The 19,463-nt window shown below is 42.6% G+C and overlaps 2 protein-coding genes across 7 annotated transcripts in view; both read left to right on the forward strand.

Annotated features, from left to right (window-relative positions):
* Positions 1-244: 244 nt before the first annotated feature.
* On the forward strand, positions 245-11,785 carry LOC135184824 (tRNA selenocysteine 1-associated protein 1-like). Of its 3 annotated transcripts, XM_064160958.1 has the most exons (9): positions 1,687-1,769; positions 2,784-2,860; positions 2,959-3,092; positions 3,638-3,769; positions 4,652-4,771; positions 6,652-6,871; positions 7,483-7,528; positions 8,277-8,443; positions 11,463-11,785. In XM_064160958.1, the coding sequence occupies exons 2-8, from the start codon at positions 2,831-2,833 to the stop codon at positions 8,411-8,413; spliced, it is 819 nt and encodes a 272-aa protein (XP_064017028.1). In that variant the 5' UTR covers positions 1,687-1,769; positions 2,784-2,830; the 3' UTR covers positions 8,414-8,443; positions 11,463-11,785. The 3 variants fall into 3 exon arrangements, with proteins under 3 accessions (XP_064017029.1, XP_064017028.1, XP_064017027.1); XM_064160959.1 differs by lacking the exons at positions 2,784-2,860; positions 11,463-11,785 and adding an exon at positions 245-414 and having other exon boundaries at positions 1,689-1,769; positions 8,277-8,665; XM_064160957.1 differs by lacking the exon at positions 11,463-11,785 and having other exon boundaries at positions 8,277-8,665.
* Positions 11,786-13,695: 1,910 nt separating this feature from the next.
* NUP153 (nucleoporin 153) overlaps positions 13,696-19,463 on the forward strand; it is a 51,685-nt gene continuing 45,917 nt past the window's right edge. For all 4 annotated transcript variants that reach the window (XM_064160963.1, XM_064160966.1, XM_064160965.1 and 1 more), the window contains exon 1: positions 13,696-14,089. In XM_064160963.1, coding sequence (XP_064017033.1) covers positions 13,985-14,089 — 105 coding nt within the window. In that variant the 5' untranslated portion in view covers positions 13,696-13,984. The remainder of the gene's footprint in view (positions 14,090-19,463) is intronic.

A 19,463-nucleotide genomic window follows, 5' to 3' on the forward strand; every position in this document is an offset into this window, starting at 1 on the left:
GGCGATCCTACTCGTAGATATCTACCTTCTTGCCAGTGCAATCGGAGTAATAAAAGCGTGGAGTAAACGAGTAGGTAAAATATATGTCATCCAATTAAGGATTTATCAGGTTTCTGGAGGTTAAAGTGGTTCCACTGCCTGAATGAGATGATAGTGATGACTAGCTAGAGTTTAAGCCACTGAAGAAAATAAACCACGTTAATACACGCTGTTTTAACTGCTTTTAAAATATTTTGTTTTTTAGTTGAAAAGACCAAGAAGTGACAGTGAAGCTCAGACGGGGAAAGAGCACAAAACTCAAGTTTTGCATGGAAGTCAGTGATAACAGTTGCATCACTTTCCTTCCGTTTAGCCTTCTGCAATAAAACACTTTGTAGTGCATGCCATCTTCTGTCAAATCTTTAAGAAGGAGTGGTAAGTTAAATGTTACGCATTGGTGAATTAAAAAATTAGTGTTTGTGTTGAGGGTGTGGAGCAGATGACATTTTTATTAAGTAGGAATGATTGAATTAGGAGAGCATCAGTATGTGGATATTTGTGATAGTAATAATCTTCCTTACAGGGAGACTTAGCTGCTGATAGTTCTTTGTAATGGTCACATTTTAGTTTAGTAGGAGGTATATACTAACTTTAATATACATCTATATATGAGAACATGCTTGTACTTAGCTGTGCTCTTAGCTTCACAATGAGTGTGGAGATGAAGTGCATAGTTACTCTGAATAACTGTGGATGCTCTGGTATGGCTATACTGTGTCAAGTTAGCCTAATCCACTTTCAGAAACTGTGTTAAGACCTGTTGCCCTGGGTGGGTAAGCCTTTAAGGCTGTAATCATTGTGTTATGTGAATGTGGATTTGATCATCTAGTGCATAAAACATTGCATAAATTCTTGCATGGAAATGGGAATTAAAACTTCAGCAATCAAGCATCAGAACAGAAGGAGCAACACTGGATGTTAATCAGTGACGAATTAGCAGCTGTGTGTGGAAGTAGATGTATTTTGCAAATAAAACTATCTTCTACACTGACAAGGGAAAAAAGCTTCAAAGGCTATTGGATCAACAAAGAGGTGCATATCTCCTCAGGAAAGTACACCCTCTGGTTTAGTGATAGCAGTGAAAAGTTACTAATTGTTGCAGAATCTCTGGAAATGAATTAAATGTGTACATGGAAGAAGTGAGAGAGAAGACATACCTAAGTAAAGGTGCAGAGACAGGTGCATACCTGAACTGCCACCATCTCTGTTTAAGTGTGTTTTCAGCTGCATAATGTGTGGTACAAGTAAATCAACCTTTAATTTGGCTAAGAAGGGAGGAAAAGAGAGGTAGTACAAGACCTTGAAGCCTGTCTCTTGGCTTGTTTAGATTATTTTAGAACATGGGTCTTCAGAAATGCTGTATTACTATATGTGGGTATTTCAGAAATAAGAGTGAGGTATAAGTGACTTGAAATCTCTGTAATTTTCTTATGCTTTGGGCAGTGGGACTATTTTGATTTTAAGGGAAGATGACTTATAAGCCTTTCCACTGGCCATGTGTCGTATCTCTATTACTTTAGCAGTGACAAGTCAGAACTTGTTATTAGTTCAGAACTTAGAACATTAAAACCTTAAGAAGAGTTAAGCATCTTGGAAAGTAATTAAGATTAAAATTCTCTGTTCTTGTTTCTCCTTCACATCTACTTCAGCTGAAGGACTGCAGTAGACCGAACCTGTGCAGCCATAGACTTTGAGAAAGGCAGAAGGCCATTTGAATCATGGCAAGCCAGGTAAGATTGGTCAAAAATTGATATTTGTGGTGCTGAAGTGGATTCCAGAACCATACTTGGAATTCTTGTAAATAAAAAGCTGAAATAGCTAGCTTGCTCAAAGTTGGGTGTTTTTAGTCCTAAAATTTCTTCTGGTAATGCCATAATTGGTGGCAGTCCTCTGGACACTTAATAACTGAAGCAGGTTGGGGCATACCATTAAGCTTTGCGGTTTGCATTATTTGAGCATGAGTTCTTCTGAAGGACCTTGCACGTAACACTCTCTATATAAAGTGTATGTAGAGGTGTTCTAGAGGAAGAACATTAAAGTCTGCGTAAGTAAAAAAAAAATGCTGCAAAAGTGGTATTTGGGGTTTTTTTTTAAGTTCTTGTTCTTCAGAATCTTAAGTGGGGGAGGCAACCTGTGTTAATACAGTTGTTGCTTGCCTCCCTTTTTGTGCAGTTGCCCCACTTCCTTTTTAAACTGGGGTTTTGGGGTTGTTGTTTTGGTGGTGGTGGGTTTTTTGGTTTTTTGGGTTTTTTTTTGGCAAGAGGCTTATTTTTGTGCCTCTTTCTTCTTGGCATTGTGTCTGGGTTTGAGTTTTCCCTCAGCCAAGCTAGTGCCTGTTCCTGGTCTGCTTTCTCCTTACTTTCCGTTAATTTGCCTCCTCTTGTTGTTCCTGGCCTGGGAGAGTGGCTAACAGCTGGATAGTGAGGAGAGTCCGTCTCGTACAAGAGAAGGAGGATTCCTAGATGAGGGGAAGTAGGGACAGCTGAGATTCCTTCTAGGCAAGAGTGGTGATTTCCTGGCCTCTTCATCACTCCAACTATGCTGCTGCAGGATTTTGGGATCCTGGAGCTCAAGAGGAACACGGTCCAGTCCTGAAGCTAATTAACATTTAGGATGGGCCTACAGCAAAGGTCTATCTGCTTTTCCCCTGATCCCAAGTGGAAGCTGTCAATCCTTTAGCCAGCTTGACAAGTCAGGGGAATATGGCTGTTCATACAATCCTTTGGCTCTGTTATTTTTGCCAGGCGTTTTCCCCAGAGGCTGCTTTCCCTCATGGGAGGCGGAGGGAGAAATGGGACCCCAGGCTTCTTTCAAGGGCAAGGTGAATATGGGGAAATCACCTGTGGTGATGGGGAGTGGGAGGGAGGAATGTAAATGAGGCTAAATACTATAAAGGTGATTTTTTTTCTCTCTCTACAGGACTTGATGGCAAAAAAAAGAGAATGTCTCCAGGCCTACAGCTGGTGGAGAACACCGCAGAAGAAACGGAAGAAAAAGAACAAAATAAAGCCAGGAAGAATAGAGTTTGTCCCTAGTAGTACTAATTCAGTCAGGTAAAGACCTTTGGAAAGGAGTAGCCCTTGAGCTCCTATCTGTTTAAATTGCTAGTGACCTGCAAATGCCATCACTTTATTTAATGTCTTGAAATGGCAAATGTAGTGCCTTCACACTGAGTATTGCTTGAAGATACGTATTGCCAGTAGAGTAATGAAGGAGTTTAATAGCTTTTCTCCATTAATCACTGAGAAGTAATGGTGTAATAGTCATGACTTTTTTGAATCATGCCTTTAATAGTTTTTCCTGAATTTTAAAACCAACTTCTAAAAGTTTTTTTAATACAATGAGTCTAAAGTATTGTGGGTTGGTTTTGCCTTTCTTTGAAAGCAATGGAATGACCTCAAAGAAAACCAAGCATTTATGCTGGAGTGATGGCATTGCAGTTCTGTACATTATTTGGCAAACTTTTGCAGTAAATAATCTCTTCATATTTTCTCATTCATACAGTGATAACTGCCTGATTATGTCTGTTAATTGCCTTAATGCTGTAGTTCACTGCCTTAGTATCAAACTTGACAACTGTTCTTTTATATTTTTAAAGACCAGATTATTCAATATTTGTTGGGGAGCTTACTCCAGAAGTGGATGATTTCCAGCTTTATGACTATTTCCTGAAAAGGTACCCTTCGTGCATCGACTGCAAAATAGCAACAGACCTGCTGGGATATTCCAGGTAATGTCTGCGATGATTTGTAATGTTGATGATGTTTGCTTCTAGAAATCTTATGCAGAAACTTGCTCTGGAACTGATTGTGCATTTTCTTCAGAGGAAGGAGGAAAGATTAGTCTATAGCATTACTTTGACAACAGTAATTTGTTGATTTAAGTAGTTCATCATATTAATTTTGATTTAGTGATCTGCATGGAAAAAAATTGATGGTGGGAAAGGGGAGAGCTGTGCACTGAGATTTGTGCTGCTGTGCTTGTATATGGCAGCCTGTCCACTTGGTCTTCACTGCTGTAGATGACTACATGGTCTTCACTACTGCAGATTCTCTTTATAAATGTGGAAGAAAACATTCTAAGTGTGAAAGAAATCAACATAGGGCTTGGCAAATCTTAGAGGGTTGGGAAACTGAAACTAATATTGGTAAATAAAGCCTAGGAGAACTTGGACTGTCCAAGCAGTCCAACAGGGATGAGTGAGTTTGCTGTTCAGGCAATGCTGGCTGTAACAGACTAATTCAAGAAACTTCAGATAAAGCAAATATAAAAACATTACCTCTGTACAGTGGTAGGAGTGGGTGAATATTACTTTTAATTTATTAACGACTGTAAATGCAGAAATAGAGAGGCTGATCACTTGCACAGTGTTGAAATGTTTTGCTGGTTCTCAGCACGTCGCATCTAAATACTAATAGAAGAAACTATCACTCAAGATTTTGATTTGATGAAAGCATCTTCTGTGTGTTGTGTGTACGCCACAGAGGTTGCTTATGTAATAGAAGCTATGGTAACTACTCTTTTAATGTTTGTGTAGAAGATAGAACTAATTTATTAGCTTTGTAACTGTTACACATACTAGAACTTGTTTTCTCCCTTTTGAAAATTTTAGGGGTTATGCCTTTGTCAGATTTGGTGAGCAGGGTGATCAGATGAGGGCACTGCAGGACTGCCAGAATGCACCAGGTCTGGGGGGAAAACGAATCCGGCTGAGCATAGGAATTTCTAAAAGGTAACAAATTGTTGTGCACTAAGACAGTAATTCTAAATAATCAGATTCTTGTATCTCTGCCTTTGTAAAGTCCGTGGCTATTGCTGTAATAGCTGTACACATCATCCAGTCTACAAAACTGAAAATACAGAAGCATTATCTTATGACTTTCTGGCTTCATCAGCCTGGTTCAGGATTGCTAAGGGAATCCAGCTCTGAAGACCAGTCACATTGTGTAACTTGGGCTTAGCTGCTGCTGTAACCAGACTTAGTTCTTAAATGCATTCACATTTGCTCATTTGCAGATACTTTCCATGTTTGGATGTGAAGAGGGCAGAAGGGACTAAAACTGGATTTGTTACTAGAGCGCTTTTCTAGCTCTTTCCCTCTAGGCAAGGCAGCATGTGCTGCTTTTACCATAGGCTGGCAGAGGGAAGGAACTCTTTGATTGGGAAAATACAGAACACATGTAGGAAGAAGCTGAAGGAAGATGTTGCTGGAATGGTTTATTTAGAACACCAGTCTTGCTTTTCATGTAATTTGGGCAGCAGAGAATTAGAAGTTGATTGGTGTTGTGAGGATTTTTCATTCTGTCAGCTTAGTTCTCTCAGTTAAGGCAATTCAAGTCGCAGAACAGTTAGACGATTGATAGCAAGTTTGATAAAGGCAGAGCCTTATATAAAATAATTTCTGTACATTCCATGAGACCAAATTGTATCTTCTGTTAAATAGTAAACCCATCTTTTTCTCTTTACCCTGAATAATTTTCCACCTCTTCTCTAGAGCAGAAGTGCTCTTGCCCAGGAGAGCAGTGTCTAAGAATGTCTCTAAATTTTGAAAACCAAAAGCGGTCACGATGAAGGAGGTTTTCCTCACTTCTGCTATCAGAGGCACATCAGCTGTATGGAGGGAAGTAGAAAACAAAAGATTGAGACATTGTCTAGTCATTTGTTCACAGATGCAAGACAGTAGAACACGTATTTGTTAGACTGTATATGTGGCTTTACAATAATGAAAAAAGTAGGTATTAAAATCACTGTATCTGAGTACCTGATTACTGTGCTCTTTCTAGCATTGAAACATCCATCCATCAGTCGTTATTTTCTGAGCTGTGTGTGTTCTTGACTGAGCCTAGAGAACTTTACCATAATGAGATGACAATGCATGGACTCTGCAAACACCGTCAGTCTGCCTGTACATACTCAGTGAAGAAAGGCCTTTTATTCATAGGGGACTCTCTTTGAGGGTGCACCTGCATTATCTGAATGTATTTCATATATTGTACCTCTTACTTAGTGCAGACAACACTTGTGCATTGATTCTTGTCATAAATGTGAAACTGTCTCTGAGAACATCTCCTCAGGAGAAGGAAGGTGGTGAAAACCAACCAGCTGGCTCTTTGGTCTTAAGACCCAATGAGTTTTGTCATTTCCCTGCTATTTTGGCTTCATACTGGATAATGGTGGTGTTGGCTTCACGTGACAGCTATATTTTGGCAATTGTTTATGGCCTGAAAACTCAGCAGGTGGAGGTAGACATGGCAAACAGACAGATAGTCAGATGCTTCTGACTGTATCCCCTTGTTTCTGGGAATAATGATTTGACATTAACCAAAAGATGGAAGAGTTGCTTCAAAGCTGCAACTTTTGAAGCAGCTGTGCTTGATAAATGTCTCTGGTCTTAATTTTTATCAACATCTTGCTTTTCTAGATAACTGTATTCTTTCAAGTATTTTTATTGAGTGTCATGGCTTGAGTTACTTGCTGAAAATTACTACAAATATTGGTGAAGATAAGAACATTTTGTTTTGTATAAATGTCAGATTTTTTGCTGTGAGCTAAAACTGTTGCTTAGGCAGCTATTCAGAATGGGGTTTGCAGTTTATTGTTCTTGTGTTTCAGACTGAAAGCAGAATTCCAGCGGTACCAGTCATACAACTATAATGATTATTACCAAGATTATCAGAACTACTACTCCTCCTCCTCCTCGTCATCCTCACAGTGGAATTATGATCCGTATGCTGAATACAACAACTACAGCTCCTATGCTCCCTATGATAGTATGCAAGCTGTTGGAGACTGCTCTTTAGGAGATGCTGTTATGACTCCAGCTGTTTTTGAGGTAAAGATACTACACATTTGCTTTAAAGGGTGGGGAGGTGGATGGACACGAAAAGGGCAAATAGTAAGCTGAAAGAATTGTGTAAGAGCAAAGAAAATGCTAAAACTGAAATTCTGATTTCTGCTTAGTGTGAGTAGCAGGCTTTGTTCAGATGTGTATTTTAAGTGCCTAAGTATTGCACCTGTAGAATTAACTTTCTGCATTATTGGTTTATGTGTGCCAAGTCATTTCTGACAGTGTGTCAGACTTTCTTCCTGATTTTCTGATATACTTTGCTTAAAGTAAATAGCTAATGCAAGGTGGTTTTACCATAGCTTAGCCAGTTCATCCGTTAAAACTTCAGCAGGGTTCTAGCCTGAACCATATCATAGTGTGTTTTTTTTTTCCCCTCAAGAAAACATGACTGGTGGGGCAGTGGCTTCAAAATAAACCCCAACTGAAACCTTCAAACGAACACACTCTTACCACCCCACAAAACACATCCTAAAGAACACACCCACATCTATTGTAGTTGTAGGACAAAATGATGTGGGAATACATAATTGGTTTTGATTTGGGATAGTTTCTGAAATGAATTATGATGAAACTTATGAAACTTTTTATTTTATTAGGAAACTTCAGTTATGACTGAAATCAATGATGACCTAATAACTGAAGGTAATGATGACTCTATCACTACAACTTGGATTTAGCCCTACTTGTGCCCTTTAGCGATACAAGTCAATGACTATTGGATGAAGAATACATTGGAAATTTGTAGTGGGATCCTCTATGGGGTATAGCTGATATGAGGTAGGATTTTAAAGCTGATGGTGTACATCAGAATAGAGAGTGGAATACTGTCCATAATGCTCCACAGAAGGTTTGTTGCATTTCCCTTCACTTACACTCCCAAATGCTCTAAGAATTAATTTTATCTTTGTATTGATTCTGCAGAACATATTTTGTGTTAATCTCATTAATAGGCAAAAGGTTTCAGTTTTCCAAACCCTGAAGTAGGTTGTGTGGCCTTAAAAGATGGATTCAACCTGTACTTGAAAAAAACTTAATTGTTTGGAGGCAGTGTCTTTCCATAGAGATACCTGTGTTAAGTGTTCAGAATCAAAGTTTCTCTCATCTAACATACTATAACAAAGATTAATTAAATGGGTTGTAGGAGAGTTTCATGGTTAATTAAGTCTGCTCTTTTATCTTGAAATGCCAATATAGTCCTAACCTGGACTTGCCAAGATGGAGTTGGCAGGTTTACTTGAGATCTTGGTGAATAAACATCTTGCTACATTTACTAATTAATCAACTGATTAATCAGGTTTACCTTAAAGAGTGTTTTAGCTATTAACTTCATGGTTTTGTGTGTATGCCTTCCAAGATATGACACTTGCGCTTACAGAACTTTTCTTTTCAGATCCACAGCTTTACTTTGATGTTGATGAAATGAACAGACAATTTATGGAGACAAGTGAAGAACTGTATGATTCCCTTATGAATTGTCACTGGCAGCCTCTGGACACGGTCACTTCTGACATCCCCCCTGCTATTTAAGTGTCTTATAGCATGACCGTTATGACCAAGGTGCTAAAATTACATTTCTTCTACATTACTCTAGATCATAAGTTTTAAAGCACAATGATAGGTTGTTTTTTGCTATGCTTTTGACAGTCTCTGTAATTTTCTTTTTTCGTTCTTCACTCTACTTGGAGCATCTTGAAATCGTGTAAATATTCTAGAAATGTAAAGAGTTCAATGGGGTCTAAAGATAGACTTGCCTGTGTAAATAAAATTTGTTTCTGCAAACCTGCCAGCAAGGGATTTTACTTACAGATGTGAAGCATGTTCTCTTCTGGCTTGTGAAATTTAGCTGGAGGCAGTAGTGGTTTTCACCTGTCTTTGGTATGGGCAGCAGGATAGTGACAAACTATATATACAGAAGGGCAAACTCTCAGATGCAGTAGCTGCAAATGTTCCAAAGACTAAGCATGACCCAGTTTTATTCCTCCCCTGCTTATCGTTGGATCCTCAACTGACATTTGACAGCAAAGAAACTGGTGTAAAATAATACATGTTCTTAAACCTAATAATCTCTGGAGAAAATAACTCTGGTTTAAAGGAGGGGAGAACTCCCTGGAAATAAAATCTTAGTAACAACTCTTCTAGTAAGTTGCACCCTATCCTAAACATCTTTGTAATGTCAGTCTCTCTGTTCAGTTGCTCTATAATGATGAGGGAAGTTTAGGAGGGTGACAGTTTTCAGTATTCAGGTAAAAGGAGATGGCAATGACAAAGTGCTGCTTTAAACTAGCAACATCTGAGTGGATTCTGGTTCTTGTAGGTATGAAGTATTTCTCTGCCATAAGGGCCACTTAAGCCCATATAGGTATGCAAAAGTATTTACACTTTAATGTACAGGAATATAAAACAAGGTGGAAATAGAAGAATATGCTCCCAAGAAAAATAAGTACCAGAAATTACAGCTTCAAGCAAACAGCTGTAGTTGAAGTCTCTGCTCACTACAGCAGGATTCAACTAGACAACCTCTTCTAAGATTCGATGATGTTTTAGTACAACTATGTGTGGTTCAGGGGCAATTCAACTATAACTGCTACATTAGTAGAGAGGAATAAAATTCTTTGGTTTTTTTTGTGGTGGTCACAACCTGGATCCTCCTCTGCAACACAGAGTGATGACTTTACTGGCATGTCATTTCTCTCCTTCACAGTTTAGTTCCAGCTAAGAATATTTTTGGAGTCCCACCTGTGAAACACAGATGCTCTAAAATAGAAAATGTTTTGGAATACTAGAAGAAGTTGGTTCTGGATTTTGTGCAGATGCAGGTGGAGGCAGAGGCAAAGCCAGAAATCTCACCTAGGGTGGGGGTGATGCTATCACTTTTTTAGTAACTCTGTCCTTGCCTTGGGGAGAACTGTGGTGAGGTAGAAGGGAGCTTTGATTTCTTGGGTTTATATATAAATTGTTGAGTCTTCGGAGGGTGTGAGTAGGGACAATACTAAGGAGGATGTGACTGAGAGTAGAATAAATGAAGCAAGACTCTGGATGGGCAAGGGAGTGCTTGTTTGTATGTATAGAATTGTTTCAGGGGACTGCAGTAGGAAGGAAACTTGAGACCGCACATGGAGCCATGTGGAATTTGGATGAGTGTTTGAAGCTTCAAAGCTGAAGAATTTCATGCCACTTCAGTTATAGTGGAGAGTTGTGGTGCTTGAGCTTGGTTGTACACACCGGTCTGCTAAGCCAGAGGATTCTGCATGTAGCAAGCACCATCCTCAAGAGCAGCCAGACTGTTTCTGTGCCTGGATTATATCCTGAAATGGCTTGCATGGCATCACTTAACACCATACTTAAGCATTTTGTGGAAACTTAGTAGTTAAAAATGTGGTGCTAAAGATGTGTGTTGGATCAGAAGTACCATGGAAGAGCTAGGCTGACTTCTGGCATTTGCAAGGTTGATCTGTATGTGAAATACGTAATGAGGGGTGCATATAGCTCTTACTTTAGTCAGACACTGTTACTACAGTACATAAACCTCAAAAAAGTCAGTTTGTAGCAGCTCTATTTAGTCTGCTTTACTTAGTCTCTAATGCAGAGCACAGAGATGTTTCCAGACGTGCATGCAGCTTCTGTTCTGGGCTGTAAAGTACCCACAGTGAAAGTACTGATTACATAATGCACTAGGAGAAGTTGTGTGGGCTGTTAGTTCTCCAAACCCCAGAAATGTTGGAAGTGGACATGCAACATACACAGAAATGTTTCTTTCAGTGAATGCACTAAAATGATGTGAGGAAGAGAGTCTACTGGTTCTGACCCATCTGATACTGTTCTAAAATAGGGCTCTGACCTCTTTTCCTGTCTCCTGAGCCTCACTAGCTTATGCCTCCTCTCAGTCAGGGTCATATACATAGGATCAAGATGGTATGCACAGTACACATTCTATACTGTGAAGGCAAAAATTTCTTACTGTATTGATGTGTTACCCATGAACCCCTAGCACAGGAAAAAGTGCATCAGAAGCACTAAATATGTTGCTGTGTATTAACTAAATTAGAGCTGTCATCCACCTGCCCACTGCGTCAGGTAGCTTAGGCAGAGACCTGAGCATATCATACAGGTGCCAGCCACTGGTTCCAGAGATCTCATTGCAGTGGGAGCCTTTAAAATGAAACCAAAAACTTAGGAGCAACTTTTTCCATTCCATGCAGTTTCACTTCTCCAGTTGTATTTTGTCTGTTTTACCCAGATGCAATGTGATTTTTTTTTTTTTTTCATTTTAAGCTTGATGAAGAGTGGGGTATTTTTTTGTTTGTTTTTCAAGAGTATCTAGTATTTTATGAACTCATTGCACTGAGCTGCAATAGATAGTGCCTTCACTCAAAACCTGCTAACTTCCTCAAGAGTCTTGTTTTTGTGTTCTATCGCTTCTCTGAACAGAAAGACTTTAGTATGATGAATGGTCTGAGGGGCTATTAATCCTGCAGTCAGTGAGCAGAGAAATAGAAATAGGCCAAGAAGGGTGAAGAGTACTTAAAAAAGTACAAAGATCAAATGGAACTTAAGCCGTGAATGTTTCTTTTTGCAGGGATGCTCTTGGACCAACAGCTTCTTTCTAGCGCTACCTCAAAGTAACTTGCAGATAAAACTCACAGGGAAGATTGATCAAATGGTGATGATCCCTATTATTCTGCTGGATATATATATATATTTGCCTTTTGTTTTTGTTTCATTTTTAATAACCTTTATTTAACTTCAGTGACTCATGTCAGTAGACATTGTTTGACTACACCAACAAGTATTTGAGTCATGAGTGTCATTAATCGCATGTCACCATATGGAAATTGTTCTACATAAGTAAATTGGAAGCAAAATAAGTAAATAAAGCAGCACTTGAATTTACAGAGCAAACTTAGTGTAGCTGCCTTTGACACTTACATGAAGAGAAAATTGTGTTCACAGGTTACCTTTCTATACTCATCATGCATCAGGAAGGAGGGAACCTTGTTTTAAACCTGTTCCTTTGCTTTTGTGTCCACACACAGGAGTGATTTTAGCCACTTTACCACTCAAGTGCCATTTTAGAAGCAACATTAATAGCAATGAATCTTTGTTACCAAAGGGTTCATATCTCTCTGTAATAGGGATATATTGCAGTATCCTTCCTCCCCCTGCCCTCAGTTGGATTTTAGTGTGGCAGCTGTTTCCTGGACTAAAAGAGTTAAAAATCCAGGCCAGAAGTCATGTCTTTTAATGATTATATTGATGTAGATACTTCTGCCATGAAGCCTCATCCTAGAATGGGTCTGCAGTAACAGAGCACCAGGTCACACAACATGAGTTGGTTCTTGCAGGTGACTCTTAAAGCTGTGTTCCACATCCTGAAAGGGATTATCTGTCATGTGTCATCACCTGTATTTATGGCGGTACAAAAGGAAACAGATGGCAGAGTTACAAAGGCATGGCTCATGAGCTGGAAAGTAATTTCACTCTGCTGTAATCTCAAAAATGGTTATCTCCTTAAGGGAACCATGAAAGCAGAACTAAAACGTTTAAGGAGAAGCAAGTCATGGGGGAAAGCTGGGGTGGTACTGATGAGGTTAAAAACCCGTATGAAGCAAAGATGAAGCAGTACAAAACTCTCCCTAGTGACACTCCTGAAAGCTGTTTGTGCTCTTCTGCTGCGAGTTCATGTCTCTTCAGGCCTTCAGAATTGCCCTTGCTGGCTGAGTTCCCCCAAGCCCCTGAGCTTGGCAGGCTTCCTTCAGGTGTATGCTGTGCCAAAGGCTTATTTTAGAAGGAAGGAGTGTGCACGACATTGCAGCTTGCTCTTACTGTCAAGTACCCCTCACTGCATGTCAGCGAATTTTAGCCCATTTTCTTATTTTTCAGCCGAACAGTTTTAGTGATTTAGACAAAAGGAAGATGGTTGTGATTTTCTGCTCTGTTCTATCATTCCCGTGGCAACTTTGTGCTCCAAATTAGATGCAGACCCATAGATATTTCTCGACTTTGGGGACTTTCAAAATCTCCAGCAGAAGGTCCCCTTTCCTCGTTTTAGGGAAAAAGCTGCGTAAAAGCTTTCTTCCTGCCCTGCTTCCCGTCTGCCAGGATTTTGGGTGAGAATCCTGCAGATTAGATTGCCTTTCTTACTGCCTACACGAATCGCTTATGGTACACTGTCTACCTCATCGATGCCGGTTTTCAAGCTTTCCCCCTGCGTTATCAACGCTGCCTTTCGCCGGCTGCCCGGCAGGGACACGGGAACCTCCGTCCGCTGGAGGAAGCTCCGTTACACTCGGCACAAAGTAGGAAAATCGTGTGCCCGGACCGGCGGAGCGCCGCGGGGAAGAGGGAGAGTGAGGCGAGAGAGCCGAACTCACCCTGGCGTGATTCCGTCACAAATCCCCGCGCCCGGCCTCAAACGCACTCTTTCGCGGTCTGAGGGCGGCTGTTTTGCCTCCTTCCCTTCGCCGGTCCGGTAGCCGCCGGTGCCCTCTCGGCAGCCGGACGCAGCCGCTGCCCCAGACCCTCCCGCCTTCCTGCAGCGGGCGGTGCCCAGGCGCGGGGCCTGCCGGTCGGTCGCGCTCCGTGACGCAGCGGAGCGGCTCGGTGACGCCGAGCGGGCGCTGTGTGGTTGGCTGGGCCGGAGGGGGAGGGGGTGCGGCGTCTGGGCCGCGAGCGAGCGGGAGGGCGCGCGGGCAGGCGAGCGAGCGGCGCGAGGCCGGCGGCGCCGGAGCGGCGCGAGCGGGAGCGGCGGAGGGCCGCGAGAGGCACTGCCGGAGCCGGCGCCTGCGCGCGCGCGAACGGGCGAGCGGGGGCGCGCGCGCGGGGTTGGCGCGGCGGGGAGGGGCAGGCCGCGAGCCCCCGCGCCAGGCCGCGCGGCGGGAGAGAGCGGGCGAGCGGTACGGAGAGGCCGGGGCCGGAGCGGGCCGGGTGCATCCTCGCGGAGACCGTGACAGTGCAGAGAGGAGAGAGCGGCCGGGCCTCGGCGGAGGAACGCGGCCACACGAGGCGGCTGGCGGCGGGGGCCGGGCCCGGCGCGCGAGCGCGGCGGGGCCGGAGCAGCAGTGGGGGGCGACGGAGGCGGCAGAGGGGCCGGATCCCATTATGGCCTCAGGAGGCGGCGGCGGCGGGGTCGGAGGCGGCGGCAAGATCCGGACTCGGCGGTACCACCTGGGTGCTGCGAAGCCTCCTTATACGAGGAGCAAGCAGGTGAGGCGAGGCGGAGGGAGGCTGTGGGTCACCCCGGGCGGAGAGAGGCCCCCTTTTCCTTGTGTCTCCTTTCCCGGCGCCCCCTCAGAGTCAGGAGGCAGCCCTTTCCTACCGTTCTCTTCCTCCCCGCCCCCTCCCCCCTCGCCCCACGTGCGAGGCTTTGGGCCGGAGTTTCCCGGTGGGGCGGCCCGGGGGGGGGGGGGGGGGGGGGCGGGGACCGGGAAGGGTTTCCCGCCGGGGCCGCGGGGATTGTGGGATTTCCGGACGCTCGTCCCGCTCCCGCCCCGCCGGCAGCCCCGGCCCGCAGTGGGGTCCTCGCTTCCCTTTTGTCTCCCAGCCGGCCGAAGGAGGTGCCCGGGAGCAAAGGTGGGAGGAGACGGCTGGGAAGGAATAGGTGCACCATCCCCCGCCGTGCACCCGCCGCACCGTAGCTGGAGTGGGCTGGCAGCCCCTCCGCAGGGTGGTCGTTTTGTCTTCAGGCTGACCAATTCCTTGGGGGCGAACACTAGAAAGAATAAGCTGTGCATGCTCTCTGCAGACATCTACCTCAGGATGAGCCCCTCTAGTTAAATCGATACTTAGTGTAGCTACTCTTCAGTTTTAAGTGCATCGCTTCTAATGTTTGTCTTTCTTGACAAGTTTCCCATTGCAGATGAGTTTGTAAGGGTGCTGTGTAATCGAGCATCCTCGATTGTTCTTTTGTAGGATGCTGTGTACAGAGCCGTGAGGTCTGCATCTGGTAGTTTCTTCAGTCTCTGTGCCTAAATATGCTGATACAGTGCATGTGAAGTGCAATCCATAAGGCATTTGTTCTCCTTTGTGTTGTAGGACAGAGTAGATGATAACAAAAAACAGTTTGTAAATTGCAACACAAAAATCCCCTGCCGTTTATAGTGGCTCGATGGGAGGAGAAGTAGAGATTCTTCCCAACTGCTGTTTGCCAAGAAATTTCAAGATGCCCAGAAATAGTGCTCTGGAAATGCCTTTCACGTGTATTTATGAGGCTGAAGTTGATTGGCCAACCAAAACCTTTCCATTATTAAGTTGTTAACATAAGCTAGGGTGTTGAATGTTTTAAGTAGAGCTGAGGGAGCAACAACACGAGTTGTTGCTCAATTTTTATTATTTGGGAAGTATACTTAGTCTCTTACATGGACCAGCAGTGCTGTCTTTGTAAAGATAGTTTGGTGATGCTCTATACAAAGGATCCCTGCACTTACCAGAGCAAGTGTTCGAAGGTCTTACGTGAATGAGAGCATAATGTTGATATTGCCTTATCTTGCATGTGTTGATACTGTGTAGATAACCGATTAACCTTATGTGTGAATTTAAAGTCATTAGCATCGATGGGTCTCCGACTCCTCTACTAGCTGTTATCTCTGTGCATTTGCTACTAGATTTATTTAAACAATGTGCTCAAGGGAGCACGCACGTGGGGATATCTCTGGGATTCTGCCCAGAGAATGGGTGCTGCAAATCGAGTGCATAGGTCAAATGAACTGTAATATATTGGGGAAAAAAACCTGCAATGGTTAAAATAAAGAGGCTAACTGATAGCTGCCAGATGTGCATTTGGTGTAATGTATAGCTTTTAACCCTGTGCAGCTCGCTGACTTGCATAGCAAGATGGGCTCTGGGTAGGTAGCTAATTTACATTGGAATTAAATGGCAAGTTTTCCTATTTTCATTGTAATACCTGCTCTGCAGAAGTATTCAATGTTGCAGTAATGAGTTTGGGAAGACATGAAAGTGCTCAGTGTAATCTTGATATGAGGTTACACCTTGATTCTGACCTCTTGCTCACATAAGAAGGTTTATAGAAGTACTTTAATAGGACTGTTCTAGGTCCTTGTGGTGAAAACCGCAGTCCCTAAGCCCCTCAGTCTCTTGCCATCAAGCTCTGAAGGTGCCTGAGTACTGTATGTAGTATACCTAATAGCTTTAAAGTTCCTAGGTAATCTGTTTTGGGTTTTTTTTTCTACCTGTACAAAAGATGGTTTGCCTGATGCCTGGCTCATGTTTGCTTTCTGGATGTGTTATTTTGCCATAGTCTCCCGAGGAGTTCAGTCAGGTGAGAATTCTCCCAACACGACCAGCATGTGCTGCAGAGTCATAAAGTACAGTGACAGCTTTAGAAGACTGTTGGAAGAGGAGGTGCTGATGCTTCTTAACAACTATTAGCTAAAGCATTTGCTCAGAATGTGATAGACCCTGCTTCAGATTCCTTTTTTTTGCCGGGAAGGATCAGCCTACATCTTCCACTTTCTGGGAGAATCTCTCGGTTGCCAAGCTGTGTGTTGTCTTCAGTTCTCCTGGCTGAAGCTGTGTTACTACCCAGAAGAAGAATGTATGATTCACTGAACCAGAAAGAGGATGTCTAAGAAGATGATAATCCTCCAAGACTGGAGACATGAAGGCTCTGATCCTTGATTTCTCTCCAAGTGCCTGGTCATTAAACTTCAGAGCCATGCTCCATTATGTTTGTGTGTCTGTTCTTTTAAAATCTAGAGCTTTTTCTTAAACCAGCCTCAAATAAGAAAGGTGAACAGACAATCTGGAAAAGAAGACTCCTTGCAGTGTGCGTGTTCTCCTGCAGGATGGGAGATAGGTGTACAGATTCCCCCACTGTTGAAGGATCTAAACTGTGGTGTTTTCCTTTCAGAGCTACCATTCTAACTTATAAAAAGTACTGTGTCTGCAGCTGTGTTATTAAACCACCGAGTGAGAAGTAGCAACACTGCTAAGTAGAGATGATATAGAATAACCCACCACGAAGGTTTAAATTCACATGAAGAGATTTAAGCATGAGAAAAAAACATCTGCAATATCATTATAACCTGTGTTTATGTTAAGATCAGTTTAGAGCTGTTTGATACTGGAGATAATAGAAGTTGTGGAGACTTTAACCCTGGAAGTGCTCAAAACCAGATTGGATGAGTCTGTGAGCACCCTTGCCTAATAGACGGTGCCCTTGCCCATGGCAGGGAGGTTGGCACTAGATGATCTTTAAGGTTGCTTCCAAGCATTCTGTGGTATTTGTAGATTGAAGTTTCTGCTGGGCAGCGATATGTTTTTGTTTTCTCTTACATGTCTATGTGCCAGTACATATTTATAATGTAGATGTGTTACACTGATAAAACAAGAGAACAGTCGTCCAGAGATTTTTTCCTTGATAAAATCAGTGTACATTTTTGCATGTTTGTAGTTAGTCTTGTGGTGATGTAGTTAGGACATTGCCTGCCAGAGTGGAACAGAAGGATACTGAAAGGCACTTTTGCTGTCCCTGGTTGTGAAAGCCCTTCTGCATTGGAGAGTTTCAGAAGGTTGCTTGTAATATCATGTGAGGTTATTCTGAGATGCAGTGGCTACAGGATCAGGAACTTAAACTACATGCAACTATACCTAAATTATTACTTTGTCACCTGATTTCAAAGCTGTTGTTTGATGTGTGCATGAGATTTTCTTGGTGGGCAGCGACAGCAGAAGAAACCTGATGGTTTATAAGATTCATTTTGGGAGGAAGTTTTAAAACTTTTGTGAAAAATTTCCCACAGTAGCATGTTGAATAATTTGAACCAGGTAATGTTTCATACACCTGAAGCAGGAAAATAATAATTAAGAAAATTCTTATTAATGCCCATAAGGACTGCACAACTATTTATTTGTGTATGTCCCTCTACTTGTTTTAAGTTAGTAGTAGGTATATTAAATAGGTTTGAAGAAATGTTTAGTATGTATTTAAGGATTTGATTTAAAAGAGGCGGCCAGTAGTTAACACTAGAGGTCTTGTCTCTGTCCCAGGAATGTCAAACTGTATTACCAAAATGTTTAGATGCGATGCTTGACTTTCTGCTATTACTGTAAATAACAATATATCCTAGTTGAGAAGAACTTTTAAAACTGAGATACTGTCAGCTTTCTCTTATTTTGGCTAGCAGTACTGTCAGTGGTGTAACAAATTGTAGATGATGATTACTATAAGATTTTATTAGTATTTTGGGGTTTATCTTTCAAAGTGTTGTCATGACAGCTTTGGAGGCTGTGAAGTACTGAAGAAAATCAATATTGGTGAGCAGTATCTTTAGTGAAGAAAGGAGATTAAATAATTGACTGTGTTAGCTAGGACACTGCAAATTGCTTTTGGTTGCTGGCAGCACATCACTTCCTCAGAGTTATTTATTCCTCCAGTCAGTAATTAGAACCAGTTCTTGCTCCCTTGCTATGGAGGATCTGAGCTGGTGATGATTTCAAGTACTGAGAGGACAGAGTTCAGAATCTCTTGTGTGCCTAAAGAAGTTTGAGCTAAGCTGTTTCAAATGGGCACAGATGCAGGCTAGCATCGCTTAACAAGTCTGTGACACAGTGAATTGCCTCAGTGGGTATGGGGTGGACAGTAGATATTCTTTACCTGGACTTTATCTAGGCCCTCAACAAGGTCACCTGTGTGATCCCTGTAGTGCAGTTGATGAAATGCGGACTTGTCAGGTGGACTGTAAAGTGGTTTGAAAATTAGTGGTACCATTGGCTTCAAAGGGTTGTGCTCAGCAGTACCAAATTCCAGTGGCAGCTAATTCCTCTTAGAGCTTCTCAGGGGTTGATAATGGGCCTGGTACTGTTACATGTCTTCTTAAATGTGGAGTGAAGGAATGGTGTCCATCCTAAACAAATCTCCAGATGGTAATGAAGCTGGGGAAGCATCAGCCCCGTTGTACACTGAAGGGCAGGGATGCCATTGAGGGATCTGGAAGGAAGTGGGCTGCCAGGAATCTCATGAAGTTTGATGAAGGCAAATGCTAAGTCCTTTATCTGAGACAAAACAACCCCACCTACATGCTGGAGGGCAAGTTGAACCTGAGTCAGCAGCATGCCCTTGAGGTGAAGAAAGCCAACTACATACCAGATGGTGTTCGTAAGAATGTTGGATAGATGTTGAGGGAGATGATTTCCCCCATCTATTCAGCACTTCCAGGACTACAGCTGGAATATTTTGTCCAGTTTTGGCCTCTCAGTATGAGAAAAAAAAAAAAAGATGTTGACATCTTTTGGGTGAGTCTAGTCAAGGGACACCAAGATGTTTAGAGGCCTAAGGCACTTGGCTGCTTAGGAAGAGCAAATGCCTAATGAGAACATAGAGAAGGTAGACCAAGGCTTCTCTAAGAGGGTTCATAGGAATAGAAAAAGAGACAATGGGCTCACAGCAAAAGTGGAAATTATGGTTTCATATTAGGAAAAATCTTTTAACTATGAGCACAGCCAGCATGTTGGAAGAGCTGGTCAGAAGATCTTCATCCCTGATGGTGTTCAAAACCCAGGTGGACACAGCTGTGAGTGACCTGCTGTTCTTGGCCCCTGCCTGAGCAAGAGGTTGGAGTAG

This window comes from Pogoniulus pusillus, chromosome 21 (assembly GCF_015220805.1).
Source record: "Pogoniulus pusillus isolate bPogPus1 chromosome 21, bPogPus1.pri, whole genome shotgun sequence".
Classification (NCBI taxonomy): Eukaryota; Metazoa; Chordata; class Aves; order Piciformes; family Lybiidae; genus Pogoniulus; species Pogoniulus pusillus.

Coding starts and splice junctions, on each gene's coding strand:
- LOC135184824 (XM_064160958.1), top strand. CDS start 2,831: ATGGGACCCCAGGCTTCTTTCAAGGGCAAG. Junction 3,770..4,651: donor GACCTGCTGGGATATTCCAG/GTAATGTCTGCG, acceptor TGAAAATTTTAG/GGGTTATGCCTTTGTCAGAT. Junction 7,529..8,276: donor TGATGACCTAATAACTGAAG/GTAATGATGACT, acceptor TTTTCTTTTCAG/ATCCACAGCTTTACTTTGAT.